The sequence below is a fragment of the Elaeis guineensis genome, chromosome 3, assembly GCF_000442705.2.
Source record: "Elaeis guineensis isolate ETL-2024a chromosome 3, EG11, whole genome shotgun sequence".
In the NCBI taxonomy this organism is placed as follows: domain Eukaryota; kingdom Viridiplantae; phylum Streptophyta; class Magnoliopsida; order Arecales; family Arecaceae; genus Elaeis; species Elaeis guineensis.
Window position 1 is genome coordinate 75724835 of NC_025995.2, and position 18966 is coordinate 75743800.

At 34.9% G+C, this 18966-nt stretch overlaps 2 protein-coding genes across 2 annotated transcripts; both read left to right on the forward strand.

The window, feature by feature from the left end:
* The first annotated feature begins 2803 nt into the window (after nucleotides 1-2803).
* Nucleotides 2804-6708, forward strand: LOC105036024 (ankyrin repeat-containing protein At2g01680). Its single transcript, XM_010911759.4, is given in 4 exon segments — nucleotides 2804-3157; nucleotides 4290-4699; nucleotides 5540-6245; nucleotides 6248-6708. Coding segments are annotated over 4 exon segments (1572 nt in total). The 5' UTR covers nucleotides 2804-2865; the 3' UTR covers nucleotides 6412-6708.
* Nucleotides 6709-8393: 1685 nt separating this feature from the next.
* On the forward strand, nucleotides 8394-17675 carry LOC105036023 (uncharacterized). Its single transcript, XM_010911758.4, has 5 exons — nucleotides 8394-8547; nucleotides 8648-8745; nucleotides 12535-12634; nucleotides 15904-16086; nucleotides 17324-17675. The coding sequence occupies exons 1-5, from the start codon at nucleotides 8491-8493 to the stop codon at nucleotides 17444-17446; spliced, it is 561 nt and encodes a 186-aa protein (XP_010910060.1). The 5' UTR covers nucleotides 8394-8490; the 3' UTR covers nucleotides 17447-17675.
* Nucleotides 17676-18966: the final 1291 nt, after the last annotated feature.

Genomic DNA, 18966 nt, shown 5'->3' on the forward strand with positions numbered 1-18966 from the left:
CTTGAGCGTCGGAGGTCTTGTCGGAGCACCCCCAACTCTGGTTTAGACTTCTCTTGCAGGTTCCGATGGTGGCCGCGATCCTTCGACTCCAACTTCTCCGGCATCAGTCAAATTCTGCACCAACATCTCTAATTCTTAATACTTTAAGAATATGTATCAAAACTAATTTCATGAACGATTCAAAGATATATCATACTTGAATGAAAAAAAATTATCTTTTTATTGATCATGTCAATATATTAAGTATAAAATTATACCCTAGAGTTATTACAATGTGTCAGCTATATTGACTTCTAGGACATACATCTAACACCATCTTCTTTCGAGGTGCATGCTGGTTTCTTGGAGGAGAAACAAAAGAATAGAGTCCTAAATCATTTCTGTAGATATCTGTAGAGGTCGGATGCTTGTGTGGCTCTAAAAGAACTGAAAGCCACGATCATCAAACTATGGTGAATATTTATCCGTGCAAAGGTGATGATGAGATCTTCATATTTATATTTGATAAATTTTATTTACCACTATAGATCCTAAGAACATGATAGAGATGATCTCATGAGATGAGATCTACTAGATGCATGTTAGATTAATTTGCTTTCACTGCATGTATAATTTTTTTTTATTGTTCTAGTATGCATACCCTGCACGATTTTTTTTTCAATATCTTGGTTTGTCATTGTGGATTATAGCACAGATATTTTGATTTACCACCGCAAGCTGAAGTGCAGATATATTAGTTTACCATCATGGGCTGAAGCATGGATATTCTGATTTTCTATCGCAGACTGAAACATAGATATTTTATTTTGCCATTGCAGATTGAAGCATGATTATTATGGATTGCCACCACAGGCCGAAGTGTAGTTTACAGTTTGTCGGTCATGAGTCAAAGCATGACCATGATTAGTTCAAAGTGAAAGACGATGATTGATTTGGAAGATGTTAATAAAATATAAATAATAAATCGTATGAACATACATATAATATTTATGATGGAATTATGACAATATATGATTCATGATATATATATTTATATAATTATTGAGTTATATTGGAATGAGATTTTTGTGGCTTATGATTTCTTTTTGATACGGCCCATTCATTATTTTTTAATTATATTATTATATTGGTGTATGTATGATGAGATTCTTATTGGACTATAAAACTCACAATCCTTTTTTTTTTTTTTTGTAGAGTTGCAAGATATTCATAATTGGCTATGATTTGGATTTGTGAGGAAAATAGATAAATAGATAGGATGTTATTGATACCCGATTGGATAATTGAAGGAATTGAATTTATAATTATAAAAATATTGCTAATTGTTATGGAATTAGATTACTATAATTTATAGATATTGAGGTTGTATTGGATTTTAAGGCCTTATATGATCTCTAGAGTGTCACTCTAGGTTCACATGGCCATGTCATGTGGTCGAACCAGATAATGAATAGATAAGACGTCATTGATACTTAATTAGATAATTGAAAGAATTAAATTTATAATTATACAAATTTTTGTTAATTGTTATGGAATTAGATCATTATAATTTATGGATATTGAGATTGTATCGAAATTTAAGGTCTTATATGATCTCTAGGGTGTCGCTCTAAAATTCACATGACCGTATCATGTGGTCGAACCAGATGTTGGGTTTAGAGCATGACAACATCACTCTCAAAAAGCATCTTATACATGTTCAAAGATCTAATTTGAAATCTAGAGTACATATCTTATATCAATCTCCTTCTAAATCTTTGATTTAGCACAAGAATGAGAATCAAAAGTAAGAAAATATACACTTTTTCTATTTCTAATTGCAAAAGCAAAATCCTAAGTTCCTATAAATATTTTGATCGAAAAAATCTTGCCATCATTGCAAGTATTGATTTCATGATATAGAATTTAAAATCAAAAAATAAAAACAAATATATCAAAGTTCATAAACTAATTAGAGAGAGAGATCAAGAGAGAGAGAGCATTTATCTCGGTTGATGTCGTTAGAAAAGCTGCTGGTAATGAAAATCATCGATGAAGATCTTGAAGATAAAAGGTCTTGAGTTCAGAAAATCAATCTGATTTTTTTTATAGGGAGTGCTATTGAAGATAAAAAGTCAAAGAAAAAAAATCAACATGATTTGATTTTCTTTTATAGAGGATATTATTGAAGATGAAATGTTAGAGAAAAGAAAGAGACGACAAGTAATTTTTTTTTCTCTTCAATTATCAAAGATAAATTTATCTAAAATTTTACTGACTAGAAATATTTTTATCTTAAAATAACTTCAGCATACCATCAATATACGATGATGCGTTATTATCTGGGGTGTATGCAATGATAGCATCACTATAAATTATACAGTAATATTATCATAAAATTTATTACTGAATCTTTATCATTGGATGAAATTTTATAATATCAAATAAGATGATCATATTATTTAATTTATAATATTAAAATAATATAAAATAGCATCTCCTACCAAATAGCACCGATGACTTGTTACCATAACAAAACGGCTACTGGTCCTGATCCCCGTTACGGCGTTTGGGTTTTTGATGGCATTAAGTGGGTTGGTAAGCAAAGGGAGATTTAAGTTTGCTTCCAATCCCTCCCCATCTTTCCACCACCATCTATCAAGATTTTTTTTATCCAATTATCTTTATTAAAATCACCTCCATTAACCCCACCCCCACCCCTCAAGCATCTTCTCTTTTTCTTTTTTATTCAATTTAAATATCAAAATAACTAATCAAAATAATCATTTAAATAAAGAACTTTAGCCTCTCTCTGATGGAGACAGCGACAGAATCATATCTATCCCAAGGGGAAGGCTGAGTGCCTCCCACCCACGCAGAGCGAACATGGATCTGCGGCTCCTATCGCACCAGACCTTCTTCTCGGCAGTCCGGTCAGGGGACCTGGACGGCGTCCGGCGGGTGGTGGAGGGCCCGGACGCCGGCGTTGAGGGGGCCGTGGCGGCGCTGATGGCCGCGCAGACGGATGCCGGGGAGACAGCGCTTTATATAGCCGTGGAGAACAACTACGAGGAGCTCTTCCGCTACCTCCTCCCCCTCTGCGACTTCGAGACCGCCACCCTCAGGTCCCGCGTTGATCTCAACGCTTTCCACGTCGCCGCCAAGCAGGGCCACGCCGGTGAGCCCCTCTCCTCTCCCTCCACCACCACCAAGATCAAAACTAGGTTTTGTTGTGGATCTCCGTCCTCTGATTTGGTTTTATTTGATGGGACACATAAGACTATAAGTCAAGTCAACTTGAAGTCTGATTGTCTTTGCTTTGAAAAAAAAAAAAAAAAAAAACAGATTTTTAGTGAAGAACACAACAAATTGAGATATTTCTGATTTATTTAACTGAAAAAACCAAGATTTTTTTCCATGATAATCATGCTGTACCGGCGGAATCAATACTAAGCATAAATGGATTCAATTAATGATCATTGAAAAAATTAAAATTTTCATAATTCAGAGATGATTTTCGTGCTGTTCTCAGTCGAATTTCTGGTAAAAGTGAATATTCTGGGCTGATTTATTAATTTTCTTAGATTAAAGATTCAAAAATAAGAGATGGAAGCAAACATGTTTCTGCTTGTTGCTAAAGGAGATGGGAATTTATGAATTGACGCCTTGAACAATTGTGAAAGACTAGAAATTAGTGTTCTGCTTTCTGGGTTGGTTTTCAGTTGAAGTGAAGATGTTGAGCTAATTGATGACTGTTATTTTTTTTGTGCGAGTGTATGTGGTTTTAGTAAACTCCTGATTCATCTGTTTTCTGTTGCCTCAGAGTAAGGCTCCGACAGGTTCTGAATATTTTCAGTCCTGTATTGCTTAAATGTGATGTATAATGCATCAAAATATAGCATGAAGATGCATCCATGCCTTGAAATTATTGAGATTTTGGAGATAGAGAATGAATATTAGCTCTGTAATTTGGATCTTGTTCAAGCAGACATCACTTTAACTGATAAGTCAATTCTATGATAACTTAACTAAGATGATTGCTTCAGATAATTTTTTTGGAGAATGGAAGTTTTTCTTTGCTGTACGCTCTCCTTGGTGTTCTTCAAGCTTCTTAAAACATAAATAATTTCTTGGCAACACTTTCTGTAAGAAATTTGATAACTAATTTTGGATGTTTTCAGACTGTGGAATGAACTTATCAGATGCAATGATGTATTCTTAAGATTAGTTCATGTCAAATGTGCTGCTTGAAGAAATGCTTAGTTTGTGGCCAGGAATGCAATATCTGAACCAATTTACATGTGTCATAGGGATCGTGAAAGAATTTTTGAGGGTGTGGCCTGCACTCTGCAAGTTGTGCAATTCATCAAACACTAGTGCTCTTTATTCAGCTGCTGTTATGGATCATTTGGATGTGGTGAATGCTATTTTGGATGTAGATGACAGTGTGATAAGGATTGTTAGGAAGAATGGGAAAACATCACTGCACATGGCTGCAAGAATTGGCTATCATCGGATCGTCAAGGCTCTGATAGAGAGGGATCCAGGAATAGTTTCCATCATAGACAAGAAGGGCCAGAGTGCACTTCATATGGCTGTAAAAGGTCGAAATCCTGATGCTGTGGAGGAACTGTTGCTTGCTGATATTTCAATACTTAATCTGCGAGACAAGAAGGGAAACACAGCGTTGCATATGGCCACAAGAAAATGGCGGCCACAGGTATGATGATTTAAAGGGTTTACACTTTGGAATTGATTTCATACATAATAAAATAGCATTCTGCTGATTTACTTTGATAATGTTGCTTGTATTGATTGTATAGCACTGAAAGTTGCATATACATTTGAATAATTTATTTCTTTTGTGTGAGAGCTTATTATTTGTCTCCTGAAGAATGTTTTCTCAAAAAGATAATACTGCTGGTCCCTTAACCTATATGTGTTTTTTTATAGTTTCAAGTTTCAGTGCAGCAGGCAAAACTTGTTTTAAAAAAATTAAGTATAAAGTTGAGCACAACCAATAATTATCCTGACACCATTTGCTAACTGCACTGACCGGATTGTTGCACTTTGCTATTTTGCATATTGTGCTTACCTCAGAGCAAGATAAAAAAATGTATAAGCTAACTGCACGGACCAGATTGTTTTGCATATTGTGCTTACCTCAGAGCAAGATAAAAAATGTACAAAGACATCTTCAGATCATGCTAGTACTGTTTCATTAGCTGAATATTATTGAATGTTTGTAACTCAATTTTCGAAATTGTCTGCTGATTCTTCTTTTTCTTCTTTCTTATTGGTGTCTTTCTATTTGACATGATTCACCTAATCTAAATTACACCAAAATTTCTTCTTCTTCTTCTTCTTCTTCTTCTTCTTCTTCTTCTTCTTCTTCTTCTTCTTCTTGCTGTTTGACATGATTCACCTAATTTAAATTACTCCAAATTTGATTTGGGATTGTGAGCCTATTAGTTCGAATGAATTTGAGTATGAGGAATTTTATCACTGCATGTGCACAACCAGTGGATGATATGACGCCCATTTTCTTTCCCTTCCCCAGATGGTCCAACTTCTATTAAGCTATGAATCTATTGAAATCAATACGATTAACAATCAGAATGAAACTGCAATGGATTTGGCAGAAAAAATCCCTTATGGTGAATCTCAAATGAATATAATGGAAAGCCTATTAGAGGCTGGTGCCAAGCATGCCAGGAATGTTGGACAGATTGATGAAACGTCAGAGCTCAGGAGAACAGTGAGCGATATAAGGCATGATGTTCATTCACAACTCATTCAGAATGCTAAAACTAACAAACGGGTTACCGGGATTGCGAAGGAGCTGAAAAAATTGCACCGAGAAGCTGTTCAGAATACCATCAATTCGGTAACAGTGGTAGCAGTATTAATCGCCTCCATTGCTTTCATGACCATATTCAACTTGCCTGGTCAATATTATCAAGAAGGGCCAGATGCCGGGAAGGCCTATATAGCTGAAAATATGGGTTTTCGTGTTTTCTGCCTTCTGAATGCCACCGCTCTTTTTATTTCCCTTGCTGTTGTCGTTGTTCAGATCACTTTGGTTGCATGGGAAACTGGTGCTCAAAAGCTGGTTGTCTCGGTTGTAAATAAGCTCATGTGGACTGCCTGTCTCAGCACTTGTGCTGCTTTTCTTTCATTAGCTTTTGTGGTTGTGGGAAATAAAGCTTCCTGGATGGCTATTACGATCACATTAATTGGAGGGCCTATCATGGTTGGGACTCTTTGCTTATGAGCTACTTCGTTCTTCGGCAGCGTTTCAAGTTTGGTGAAGATTCTCAGAGGCGTATTAAGAGGGCAAGTGGCAGCAAGTCCTTTTCCTGGTCTCTTTACTCAGCCTTTTCTGACCCAGATGCTTTGTCCGATCATGAGAAGAAGATATATGCTCTGTAACTCTTTCAGAGGAATGCATGTAGGATCTAGAAAGAGTCAGCTTGCTACTGTGTTTGTGTAAATGCCATGAAGCCTATAATTATTTTGGTATTTCTACCATTAGAGGTGCCATTTTGGTTTCGACTTTATCTGTTATGATGATGATGATGATGATGATGAAAGCGGATTGTTACTCTGTTATATGTGTATATTTAATAGCTGTGAAGTGGTTGGACGTATGAGCAAGCAGCACATATTTCAGCCTCTTGTGCTCGCTTCTTGCAACAGTCATATATAATGGCAAGTCAATTCATTTAACTTTTGGTGCTATCTTGCTTGTTAGTATGGTCACGGTGAGCATGATCCAGACTACACTCTTGGAAAAATATTAAATTACATGCCTTGTCCTATCTTGGAAAAATGTATCTTGCTTTGTCCCTATGCAACAATTATATGCTCCTCTCTTCCACAGATGCATTGAATCGAGTTGGTTCTTGTGGTAGTTGTAAAGCTATTTGGTACCCTACAAATCAAGTCGGAATTTTTTTTTTTTGGGTACTCCAGTTGGGTTAAATTATATATGACCCGGACTTGGTGCTTGTGTTAGGATAGACTAGAGACGTGTGTTAAGTTCTGATGTAAATCAGGCCATTTTCAAGATGGCTTATGTTAGGATCATCTCGTGTTTGAAGACTTTGGCAGACATCTATTCCGGTTATAGGTTGACGTTTGCTTTATTGTTCTGCAAAACTGGTACCAGTTGTGTCAGTATGGTACCAATTGGGTAGAGTATGGTTTGTATTGTCTATTAAAAAATAGGCTTCCAACATGTTGTTCTTACTCTTGATCATGATAATATTCAAAACAGATTGGTACCAGATAGTATAGGATAATTTCACTTGGTTTGAATTGGTATCAATATGTTCGTCTCATATATTGAATCAAATCTGGATATCTTATATATCAGCATAAGATGGTACTGGTTGATATGGCAGATCTTGTTGTGGCCTTTTAAGACAGCTCATCTCAACTCCTTGACAAAGTGGAGACTCTGAAAGTTATGTTTGGGAAAGCCTTGAATTGGTATAGCATGGATTTATTGTCTCAATCCAACTGAAGTTGTCCTCCATTTTCTTACTCCACACATCTTCGAAGAATGCTCGGTCTGCCCTACTCAATGATTGCCATCCTCCACTATTGCAAATGGTTAATAAAAGCACCTTCGTGGAAGCTTACCTAACCAATGGTATTTCGTTTCTTAGAAAGTTATGTTTGTGGGTGAGGGAGACAAGCTGCCAACCAAAATAAGCCACTTGTCAGCAAGAGAAACTTCCACAGAAATCGTATTTCATCATCAAAAAGTATGCCTTTTTTTAATAATAATTAAAAAAAAATCTTCCATCGTCCTTTTTCTTGCATGATCTTACATCACCAAGACACCCAGAGTTACCTTGGCTGTTTGAAAATTATTAATATTTGTCTACGGAACCTAACTAAATCATTTGCTAATTTGTCTCATGAAATTTAGAGGATAATTGGCGATGCCAAAAGTCAAAACAAGGAGAGCCTATGTGCCAAGACTTCATTTCTGACTAAATCATTTTGTCCAAAAAAAAAAAAAAAGGATTCTCCGCTTTTTTGTAGGTGGAAATGTTCCATCCTTTTCTTCCTAACTGAATAATTTTAGGTCATTTTACTTCTTCCCCGAACAAAAGTGGGTTAGGATTTAGGATAATTTATTCAAAGGTAATCCATCAATTGTTGTCTCTCTTGTTCAGAGTACTAAAGCTTTTGTGTTTTCAGCCTGTTGGGCTGGGCTAAGTGTAGAAATTTTGGCCCGATTGAAATTGGTCTGGAGACAGCCTTGACAATTTTTTTGACCCGACTCAGCCCAAGGATGTGTATTTATTCTATATTTATTTTTAATAAAAATTATTACATATATAACTTATTATTAAATTATCTTATATAATATGTATCATAATATTATATTTTTTAGTTTATTTTAAAATTTGAAACTGTAAAGAAAATGGAGGATTTTTAGACACTTGCCTTCAGGTCAACTCTTCACCTTGCCGGCGGCTCCGGAAGAAAGCTCCGATGGCCCCTCTCGCCCCAAGGACTGGCGATGCGGTCTTCGCCAATGTCGAACGCGTCGTAAGGAACCGACACCGAGGACCTAACCCTAATCCTCTCGTCCCTTCCGCGTCCGCGATTCATGTCTCGATCTCTAACGTCTGTTTAATTGTGCGAGTAGAATGCAGAGCTCTTCACCCTGACGTATGGCGCCATCGTGCGGCAGCTCCTCACGGATCTGGAGGAGGTGGAGGAGGTCAACAAGCAGCTCGATCAGATGTAATTTTTCCTCCATTTTCGTCTCTTGTTTCTCTTCAGCTCTGTCTTTTTGGAAGTAATTTCTTGATTTGAAGTCGGATATATCGATCAGATTCACAATCTCGTGGGTTTTAATTTTGAATGTTTAATTTGGAGTGTTAGATTGTCGATGCTGTGACGAAACAGAAAACCGGTTTAGTTGCTTTAGGGGCTCGATTCATAAAAGGATGAGTGTGTTGTGGTTGATTTTTTAGTTGGAGGAGGAATTTGTAAGGGTTATTACTTTGTTTTGATATGGGATTTTGGGTGTTTTCTTGGTTTCATTTTGCTATTGTTGGATTTATCTTATGGTTATATTGAGATTAAAAATAATATGGTTCTTGCATTGCAATAAAGTGGAAATTGATGCATCAAATACAAAAGATATACAGGTTAACCTCTAAAACATGGGACCAATAGAAGATGTGAGATGGGTCTGACCGCTTGTCGAGGTATTTTGATAAATTTCTCAGTTTCTCTTTCATTCATCCTACTCATGCTTAACTACTAAGTTGACTAGGATAAATAATTAAATTGGTACTATAACACTTAGGATCCATCATTTTTCATTAGAATCATGTGGAAGAAAACATTTTATCATAGTTTGAGCTATGTTACTTGGAGACTCCAATTTTAAGCTACCTAGGAGTGTCAACACTTTTGGACGCTTGTACATGACATGACACGGTTAGAGACACCAATTTGAAGTGTCTACTGATGTCAGAAAGAGGTACCACACGCACACCACTTTTTTTTGGGAGTGCCATGTGGCGTACTCTCAATTTTAAGTGTTGGCCACTATAATAAAGTCTCCTTATGTAATAATGATATTGAGGTTTTATGGACACTTTAAGTGTTGTTATGCTATAATTCAATGTAAAGTTATCAAGATTGTGTAGGCACTTTCATCCAAGTGTTATCATATATTTGTAATACAAAGTAATACAATTGTGTAAACACTTTTTTAAAATCACCTTTTAGTTATAAAATCATGGTTGATGATCATTTAAGCATAAAAAAATTCTGAATATCTTTAAATGAACCAAGTGAATAAATTATATAACTTGCAAACAATGACTTCCATTAATTTGTTCAGCTTTTGTACATGTGTACATGTATACATACATACATATGTTGTGTCATGTGTCTAGGTAGTGTACATATATGAATGCATGCATGTGTGTATGCAACATGGGATGGACTTTGCTCCTCTTGAGAGGATAGGGTATCTACTTGTTTTGACCTTAAATCTATAATAGGCCATTCAATTTGAAGATCCATACCATTGATCATGATCTATGCTACTAAAAATGCCTAGAAATCAAAATGCATTTGTTTTGAATGTCTCTAACCTATGCATCATATGCACGCAACAAAGGACGTTTTTCATTGTGATATTGTGCTAAAATATATGATAAATCATTTAAATTGATAATCCACCTTATTGATTATGATTTACATATATTAAAACATATAAATTGAAAATCATTTTCTTTAAATCAAACTTAAAATTTACAAGTTTCAAGGAGCTTTAAAGCATAATAAATTAACAATGTTTGGTTCTAAAGGGAATTAAAAATCCTATTATCTAGTTATGGTCCTTGCAATCTGGGATCCTAGGAGGGGCATACTGGGATAGATCTAACTTTGGTATTTTTTTGCACAAAGTTGCTTCCCCAGACTTGAGCCCATGCCATTGTCTTTGTTAGCCCAAACCTTTTACCATTCCACCGAGCAATGGCCCCTTGGTTCCAAAGAGAACTAAAAGAAAAATAAAATTTCTCACATATGTTTACCATCCTAGAACTCAAATCTCATGAAAATTTGTATTGTTATTGGTTAGGCTGCCATCAAATATTAAACAGATATGGTACACTCCAAACTTGATTGCTTGATATTTTATTTTGAAAAAACAATGATTTGATTCTTTCAATAAGAAAACCTTCAAGGTAAGATGTATGAAATTCCCTAAGCAATATAATATATTTTGAGATGATGCCTAATTTGTTTATGTATTTGCTAAGCTGGATTGGTATTTTTAACTATTTTTGTTAGGCTGCCATCAAATATTAAATGGATGTGTTACACTCCAAACTTGATTGCTTGATATTTTTTTTTAAAAAAATTATGTGATTCTTTCAATAAGAAAACCATCAAGGAAATATGTATAAATTCCCTAAGCAATATAATATATTTTGAGATGATGTCTAATTTGTTTATGTATTTCACTGAGCTGGATTGATATTTTTGACTTTTTATATTTTTTGTTCGGAATTGCTGTAATTAGAGAAGCCACAGAAACTACTGAAATTACTCAAGTAAAAATCCTTTTGTCATGCTGGTACGGAAACCAGAATCTGTTTTAGACTGTTGTATAGGAATTTTCTTCTTGCAATCATGCAAGTTTTAAAATGTTATTAATGTTTATGGATCATTGATGCCTTTATAGTTCTTACTCCACTGTCAGTGTTGTTAAAATTTTTAAGTTCTATCTGGTATTGGATAGTGGGGGTGCCTAGTGCTTAGATTCTAGGTGGGTGCTCAGAGATAAGGAAACTCAGTATTCAATATGTTACATGGAATAATACCTGAAGGATCGAGATCAATACTGAGAGAAAGACAGTAATGATTCAAATGCTGAAAGTAATAAAATATTTGGGTCAATAATTCCATCTCCATATATTTCATCCTTTTTTCCTCTCTGCTGTTGCAGTTGCATCTAGCTATTATTGCTGGTGCCTGAGTTGTGGCTGCTATTGCTGAATTAGAATAGTGGAGGAAGGAAAGTAAAGGAGGTTGAGGGAAACAAAGAAAGAAAGAGGAAGTGAGGAGTAAAAAAGAAGAAATTGTTAGATATTTGAATCCCTTCACTGCTGGCCTATTGGCCTACTAGATTCCTCCATTGTGCACCTTTCCACTTTTGAATTGAGAATCTTAATATCCTTAAGTCTGTAGTCATGTACTCTTTTAATTTTAGGAATTTAGGGCTCAAATTTTGGTTTTTTTAATGTCTATACTTAACAAGCGCAAACCTGATCCAGCCTCCTGAAAATGTTCAAACTTACATTGCTTTCCCTGATTCATGCTATGGGAAACATGGATGTTCACCTGAACACCCAAATCAGGCCTGTGGGCCATCTATACACCACCTAGTGATCTGGACACTGAAAGTCTCCCAGATCCTTGGCACCTTAGGTGCCTCTCTTCATAAGGTGTGTTCCAAGTCTTTGGCTGGTCTTAGAAAACCACCTTATTTTCCCAGAATCTGCTACTTACAGCAGGCTCCTCCATTATGACCCTTGTATCATATTAATCATTAAGCTGCCTTAGCTACGCTCTTATATTGTAAAATCTTATTATAGCCTTTTCTCTGCCTTAAAAACTTGCTGTTGCTTCCAAAAGTGGTTGGAGAAACAGAAATGTACTCAACAGCCTTCTAAAATTTGCTAGATTTGCAGTTAATTCCTGGTAAATTTACATGGTATAGATAGGGTGGAATGGAAAAGTAAAGGGTGTTGTTTTTTTGTCATTCGACTGGTGAACTAATGACTGACATTTTGCTTTGCTACTGGTACATCTGAAACTCCATTACATCCTAGTGCCTCATAATTCTACCCTTACTAATAATCTATCTTTGCAATTCTGTCTAACCTTCTGATTTGACTTTATTTGAGTATCTTTAGGTTATTGTAGTATCAAGCTGTTGATAGTTTATTTGAGTATCTTTAGGTTATTGTAAGCTGTTGATGTTTATTATTCCATGTTTTGCAGGGGTTACAATATTGGAGTTAGATTGATTGATGAGTTTCTGGCCAAGTCCAATGTGTCCAGATGCATTGACTTCAGGGAGACAGCTGATGTAATTGCAAAGGTGTTATTTAGATTTACTATCTTGTTGTATGCTCCAATGTTTGCATGCATAAAGTTAACTTTTATTTTGGTTAAATGCGCTGTCCTTTAGCTTTTATTTTGGTTAAATGCACTAACACTTTTCTAAAAGATATTGAGTGTGATTTATTAATTATTTTATTCATATCAGTTTGGTTCCATTTACTAAACTGGTTTATTTCTCATATGCATTTGTGCCTGTGAGAGACACATGTCTCAGGTCTGTGAACCTGGATTACTCTTTTGTTTATCTCCGTTTGTCAATACTGTATGTAACAGACATTACTCTTTCTATTATAAGTGCATGTATAAAATCGTAGCATTTTTCATCCATTAGATCTTAGGTTGGACTTTTTCCCAAATTGCTTCCTAGATGTTATTCATGGTTTCATTCACTTGTTCTGGCTGGTAAATTGTGCATTGAATGCATATTTTCTTCACTTTCTAGTCTAATTACTAGTTTATTCTATCATTTCCAGCTTTGCTTGATATCATCTTCTTCTTGGGATGATTTTCATGCTTTTTGAGCTCATCACTTTTCATGTTAATGTCGAGGGGATGCAATGTCGTAGATGACATTGATTGAGTGCCACTTCTAACAATTCCCATCTTACCCAGATTGGGAGTCCCTTCCTTTGGACTTATCAAAGCTTTTGACCTTGACCTGTTCAACCATTGTTTGTTCTTATCTTTTCCTCTATACTGGCTGCAGATATCTCACAAGATTTTGATGTATCCATTTAAATGTTTAGGCTCGCAAGTTCTGGGACCATGCCAGAAAGGCAGGATATAAACAGTTTTCTTTCTCATGTCTTAACGAAGCTTGAATCCATGTGTCCAATATGTAATTACCATCTCAGGCATGTTTTGAACCAACTAATCTGCTCCTGGTATGGGCTACAATTTTGAGCTTTCACAGCTTACATTTTATCGTGACCTATGTCTGAATTTGATTCATTATTCTTCAGCTGAATAATAAAGAGCTCATTCTTGCACGATGTCTGCCTCCTTTGAGGCTCTTCCACAGTTATTTAAAAGCTTGAACCATATGGCAAACTCTATGTGATTAATCAGAAAAGCAATTTTGTCCATTATGTCCTTCAGTTATAACATCATCTATGAGAGCTCATCACTCAATTCCTAATTGTATCTTACCTCATTTAAGTTATGATTTAAAATTAGAAACACTATTTGTATTATGAAGAACCCAGTTTTATGGGTGCATGAAAAGTATTCTGATTAATTTTTGAACAATCCAGTTTCCATTAGTGGGTAAAGATTATTCTGATAAAGCATTACTCCATTCACCATGTCTTTTTCATTTTCCTTTTCCTTTACCATCATTGTGTATATTATTGAATGAAACAATATTTTGTATTCCCAATGGTGATGAGGTGTTAAAGATAAGACCATGTGCAAGTATACCATTGTGCATGCCAATATGTCTATCATACATGTGGCTGTTGTGTCCTAGTTAATTAAGCATTTCATACAATTCATCCCTTTTACATCAAGCTACATGTATATACCTAATTGATTGACCACTAATTAACTCTGTATTGTGTACAATTGTCCGAAACATTTGCATTCTTTTTAAAGCTTCATTGGATTTGACTTGAGTCATCCATAGTTTATACACCAAGTAGCCAATTCTTGATACATGATCTGAAAGCATGATCCCAGTTATATATGCAGTTCTCTCTTAATAGGTATTCTTTCTTACCATCTATTTTTCCTCATGGTTGCAGTGCTGAGTAGTTTTAATATTATTAAAGATATACATGGAGTTCAACAGACTCATCATTGTTTTCTTATGAAAAAATAATTACCAATTTAAAATAGACAAAATAGCAATGAATTGGATTATTATTGCATCTTATAATGATAACTTCCTTGAAGACAAAATAATGATGATTTGGGCAGTCAGTATATTTTAAAATGATAATTGCCTTAAAGTGTCATATTCTTAATCTTCTTTTCCATATTAGTCCTGGTTTAAATGAGTCTATTTTTAACCGTGAAATATGTTGCTTTAAAATTTGGCTCATTTCAACCTGCAAACTTACCATCATCTGATAAGAAACACAACCTTGAAACTTTTTTGGACCAATGTCGCCAGAACATGCTCCTCAACCAAAACATTAAACTTTCTTAGTACCATTTATCAATTAAGTTATTGTCATTGGTTTTATTGATTAAATTTCATCTCTTTGCACCACTGATCGGATTCTTGATAACCCTGGTTATTTATTCCAGGCTTGGACCTTGGTTGCTCCATTCTTGTTTAAAGGCAAGAAATCTGCACTCTACTATCAAGGTGGAATACCATGCAATGGAACACACAAGTGTCAAGATCATATGGGACATCACCAACCTCATAAGCTTCACTTTGACAATTCCTCACTTTTATCTCTTTCTTTGTGATGATCAAAATTTGTTATAGTGTCTCCTTAATTTGTTAATTTGTGAAATTCCCCTTGGCAAGCAGAGACCAGATACTCCTGCTTTTTCTTTTCCCTTCACCATGCACACCTTATTGAATAGATTTTCACCCTCTCTCAGTAAAATACATCAGATTCAGTTGCAGTGACCTAATTAATTGGTGGTTGGAAGTCATTATTCTATATATAGGTTCGTAAAGCTGATTGATTTTTTCCATGTCTCCTCTCTCAACCCAGCCTACTTGTGCTCCTAATTTTTAGTCATATTATGGATGAAATAGATCCATGTCAATTAGCTGTCTAGCAGTAATGCTAGTCAGTTGAGTTAATGTTACTTTTGCCGCAACTTTTGCATTTGTTGCATTGTAACATCTTCTTTCTAAAGCATAAATTTGTTGACATACATCTATCAAGAATTGCAGTAATTGGTGTTTCTGGCATGTGCCAAGAGTAACTTGACTGTGTCGCCATTCCCAACCAATGGCATGCAAGTTAAACTCATGAGGAATGAGACTCACTCATGTGGGTGGACTTCCCTCTCTGGATTTCAAGGATATGTATATAACCTTATAGTGATTTACAGATATCATATACAAGTAGGTCAAATTAAACTTTAGAAATGAAGTGTTTGTGAATAATCTCTCTTTTAAGTGAAAGATATTTATTTTTGTCCTAGTAAATAAATTTCTTATTTCTTATTTGTTGTTTTTCCTTTTGTCTTGTTTTTGCATTCGCATGCTACATTGGATTAGATATTGCCATATTTTGACAATTCATGGATAAAACTTTTGATATAAGCTTTGATAAACAGGTTGGCTTCAAAATGTTCTTAGGAGTCACTGCATCTGTGACAAATTGGGATCCTGAGGGGACAAGTTGCAGCCTTGTTTTGGAGGATAATCCACTAGTAGACTTTGTTGAGCTTCCTGATACATGCCAAGGCCTTTACTACTGCAACATCTTGAGTGGAGTTATAAGAGGAGCATTGGAAATGGTTGATTTCTCAATTATACTTGTCTGCTTCGCATATCTTTCAATTCTTCTTATGGTTTTTTATCGTTCAAAATTTTTATCAAACCACTAAAATCTATATTTCATTATCCTGATTACTGAATTAGATGAGCACACCATTTTTAAGCTATCCAGGAGTTTTGATACTTGTGGATCATGGCAAGGCACAAGATGGCACAGCTGGACACTTCATGTTGAAATGTCCTACTGACATTGGCAGAAAGTGTTTGATTCCTTTGATTTTGTTTTTTTTTTTTTAATTTAATTTTGTAGGTCATGAAGGGGGTTTTTGTTTCAACTGTTGGGACACTTTAACCGAAGTATCCTATGTTTCTAATATGAAGTTGTCAATTTTATATAGACACTTTAAGCAAAGTGTATTATGTTTTTAAATATAAAGTTATTATAATTATATGATCACTTTAAGTGGAATTTATAATGGTTAGTTATCAATTTACGCATCTTAACTCATCTTGAGTAACTTAAATGAACTTAGCAATGCACTTCATTGTAAGTTTAAATATTGGCTAGAAAGCTTAACCTAATTGCAGGTTTTCTGGTATTATGACAGGAGAGACCACAGTTTAAGAAAACCTGGCTGTTATCATTGTATTTGCTATATTTTTCTGTGAGAAAAGCTACATGATTAGCCAATCTTTGGGCTCCAGCCAGTTTCTCTCTGAGATAGAGAGAGAGAGAGGCTGCAAAATTGTTGCTAGATGTAGGTGAACTTTGTGCGCACTATATTGCAAGAAATGTCTTTTTATTTTGAAGGCAGGAATATCTTCCTAGTAACTTAAATAAGTGATTTTTAATTGCCTCCCTGGAGAAACGCGACCTTTCATGTGTTTTGTTTTAGAAGAGGTCAGTTATTATTTTTTTTTCATTTTTTTGATTTTAATCTTCCTCTACTTGCTGGTGCATTTACTGCCACTGTTAAGGTGCCTTATCTTTGAGGGATTTAAGTGGAAAAGTCAAATAACGTCACCGCATGACCACTGCCCATTAAGTACTAGTGATTAGAGATTTACAAGAAATAGCTCCAGTTGTAACTTAATTATTAGTTTGGTAAAAGGATCACTGTCGTATGGTTAAAATTTATTGTATGCAAGCATGCAATTAATATATTGCACGATGTATGATGTATCTGGATACACGTGGAGGTATGTCTATGTATTTTGTTTGTTTGTTCACAAATTTGTTTATTGCTATTGATTTAGGTGTCAATGAAGACTGAAGTCACCTGGGTCCGCGATATGCTCCATGGAGATGATGCATGTGAGCTGCGCGTGAAGCTTCTGAAGCAAGTACCAGAGGAATACCCATACAAAGATGATGACTAACTTCTAAATCATGTCGATGTTGATCCTCTTTTTCCCCAAGAATTGGCTACTTTTTTTATGGCTGCCCTAGTTAGTTTTCAAGGCCTTATTATTTCTCAAGGTGTTTTGTCCACACCTAGATTAGAAAGCTATGTTATGTTTCATACTTGGGTCACTTGCTTTCATAAATATGTAAAGGATGTTCACATGTTCACTTAATGTAGTTTGGAACTAAAACGTTTTGCTTGGATATAGATGTAGGTATAATCTTATTGATAGTGGGATAGCTTACAGTCCTGTGCTCAGTCATGGTTGGCAAATGCATAGATTGCTAGAAGGCATTCAGCATCCTTCATAAACTTCATCGAAGTTTCCTCTGAACCCTAGAATCTGTTAGCTTGTGCATTTGATGGATCCGGTTTTTGTTTATGGAACAAAAAGCTGGTACAGTGCATTTAGATGCTCATCATCTAGTACTCAATATTGATGTATGGGAGTAGAGATGCAATCAAGCCGAGCCATATCAAGTGCTTCAGCTTGACTCGGAAAAAAAAAAAAAAAAAGGGCAATTCTTGAGATCGATTGATTTGAGTATCAATCAAACTATGTTCGAGTTTGAGCTCAAATTTGAGTCTCAATCATAATTAAAAAAAATATATAGTTAAAAGTTAGAAGTTAGATTAGATTAAAAAATATAAATATTATATTTTAAAATATAAAATTAATAATGTATATATTATAAATAAATATAATATTATTAAGTTGATATATTTTTGATTAGGCTCGCAAGCTTTCGATCTACGTATTTTGCTATTTGAGCTTCATTTGAAAAATTATTCAAGTTATTTAAGCTCGATTCAAATTCAGTAGTTGCCGAGTCAAGTTTGGACTCGAGTTGAGCCCATGTAGCTCGCGAGCTATTCGGCTCATTTGTATCCTTAAATCCTTAAATGAGAGATTATATGGATTAAACAATTTTTGGGATTCCATTTAGCTAAAACTTTGTCTATGTTTATCTAGGTAAAAGAGAGCCCAAGAAAGAAATAAAATAAAAAGGATTTGTTGTTCAGTTAATATGGTAGGCTTATTTCTCTAATATTATTATTTTCAATACTCCCTTCTTGCATGCTAGATGCTCTTGATGCAATATATAAAATAAACTATAATTTTGAGTTTCTTGAAAGAAACATTAAATTCAACCATTTATATAATTTTTACAACAAAATATAGATTCATCCTCTCTAGTTGGAGCAATTGTTATTTGTATGCTCACTTTATTAAAGATTTTCAATTAGGCTTCTACCCAAAAAAAAAAAAAAATCAATTAAGCTCTTTGAGTTATCAAATTGACTCAATGCAGTCCAATAACCCATAAACCACCTAACAGGATTAACCTGTCATCATATAAGACAAAATGCCCTCTCTTTTAATCATACTTAAAGTCTATTCTACTATCTCCAAATATCTCGTTCCATTTTGACCTTCTGCTCCTGTCCTCCCTTTTTGAACGATCCTTTGGCATTGTTAATGGCCATCGAGCT

Excerpts from the sequence above, each read along its gene's own strand:
- LOC105036023 (XM_010911758.4), top strand. The coding sequence starts at position 8,491 with ATGGCCCCTCTCGCCCCAAGGACTGGCGATGCGGTCTTCGCCAATGTC. Across the intron at positions 8,746-12,534 it reads AACAAGCAGCTCGATCAGAT|GGGTTACAATATTGGAGTTA; the intron begins GTAATTTTTCCT and ends CATGTTTTGCAG. Across the intron at positions 12,635-15,903 it reads CAGCTGATGTAATTGCAAAG|GTTGGCTTCAAAATGTTCTT; the intron begins GTGTTATTTAGA and ends TTTGATAAACAG.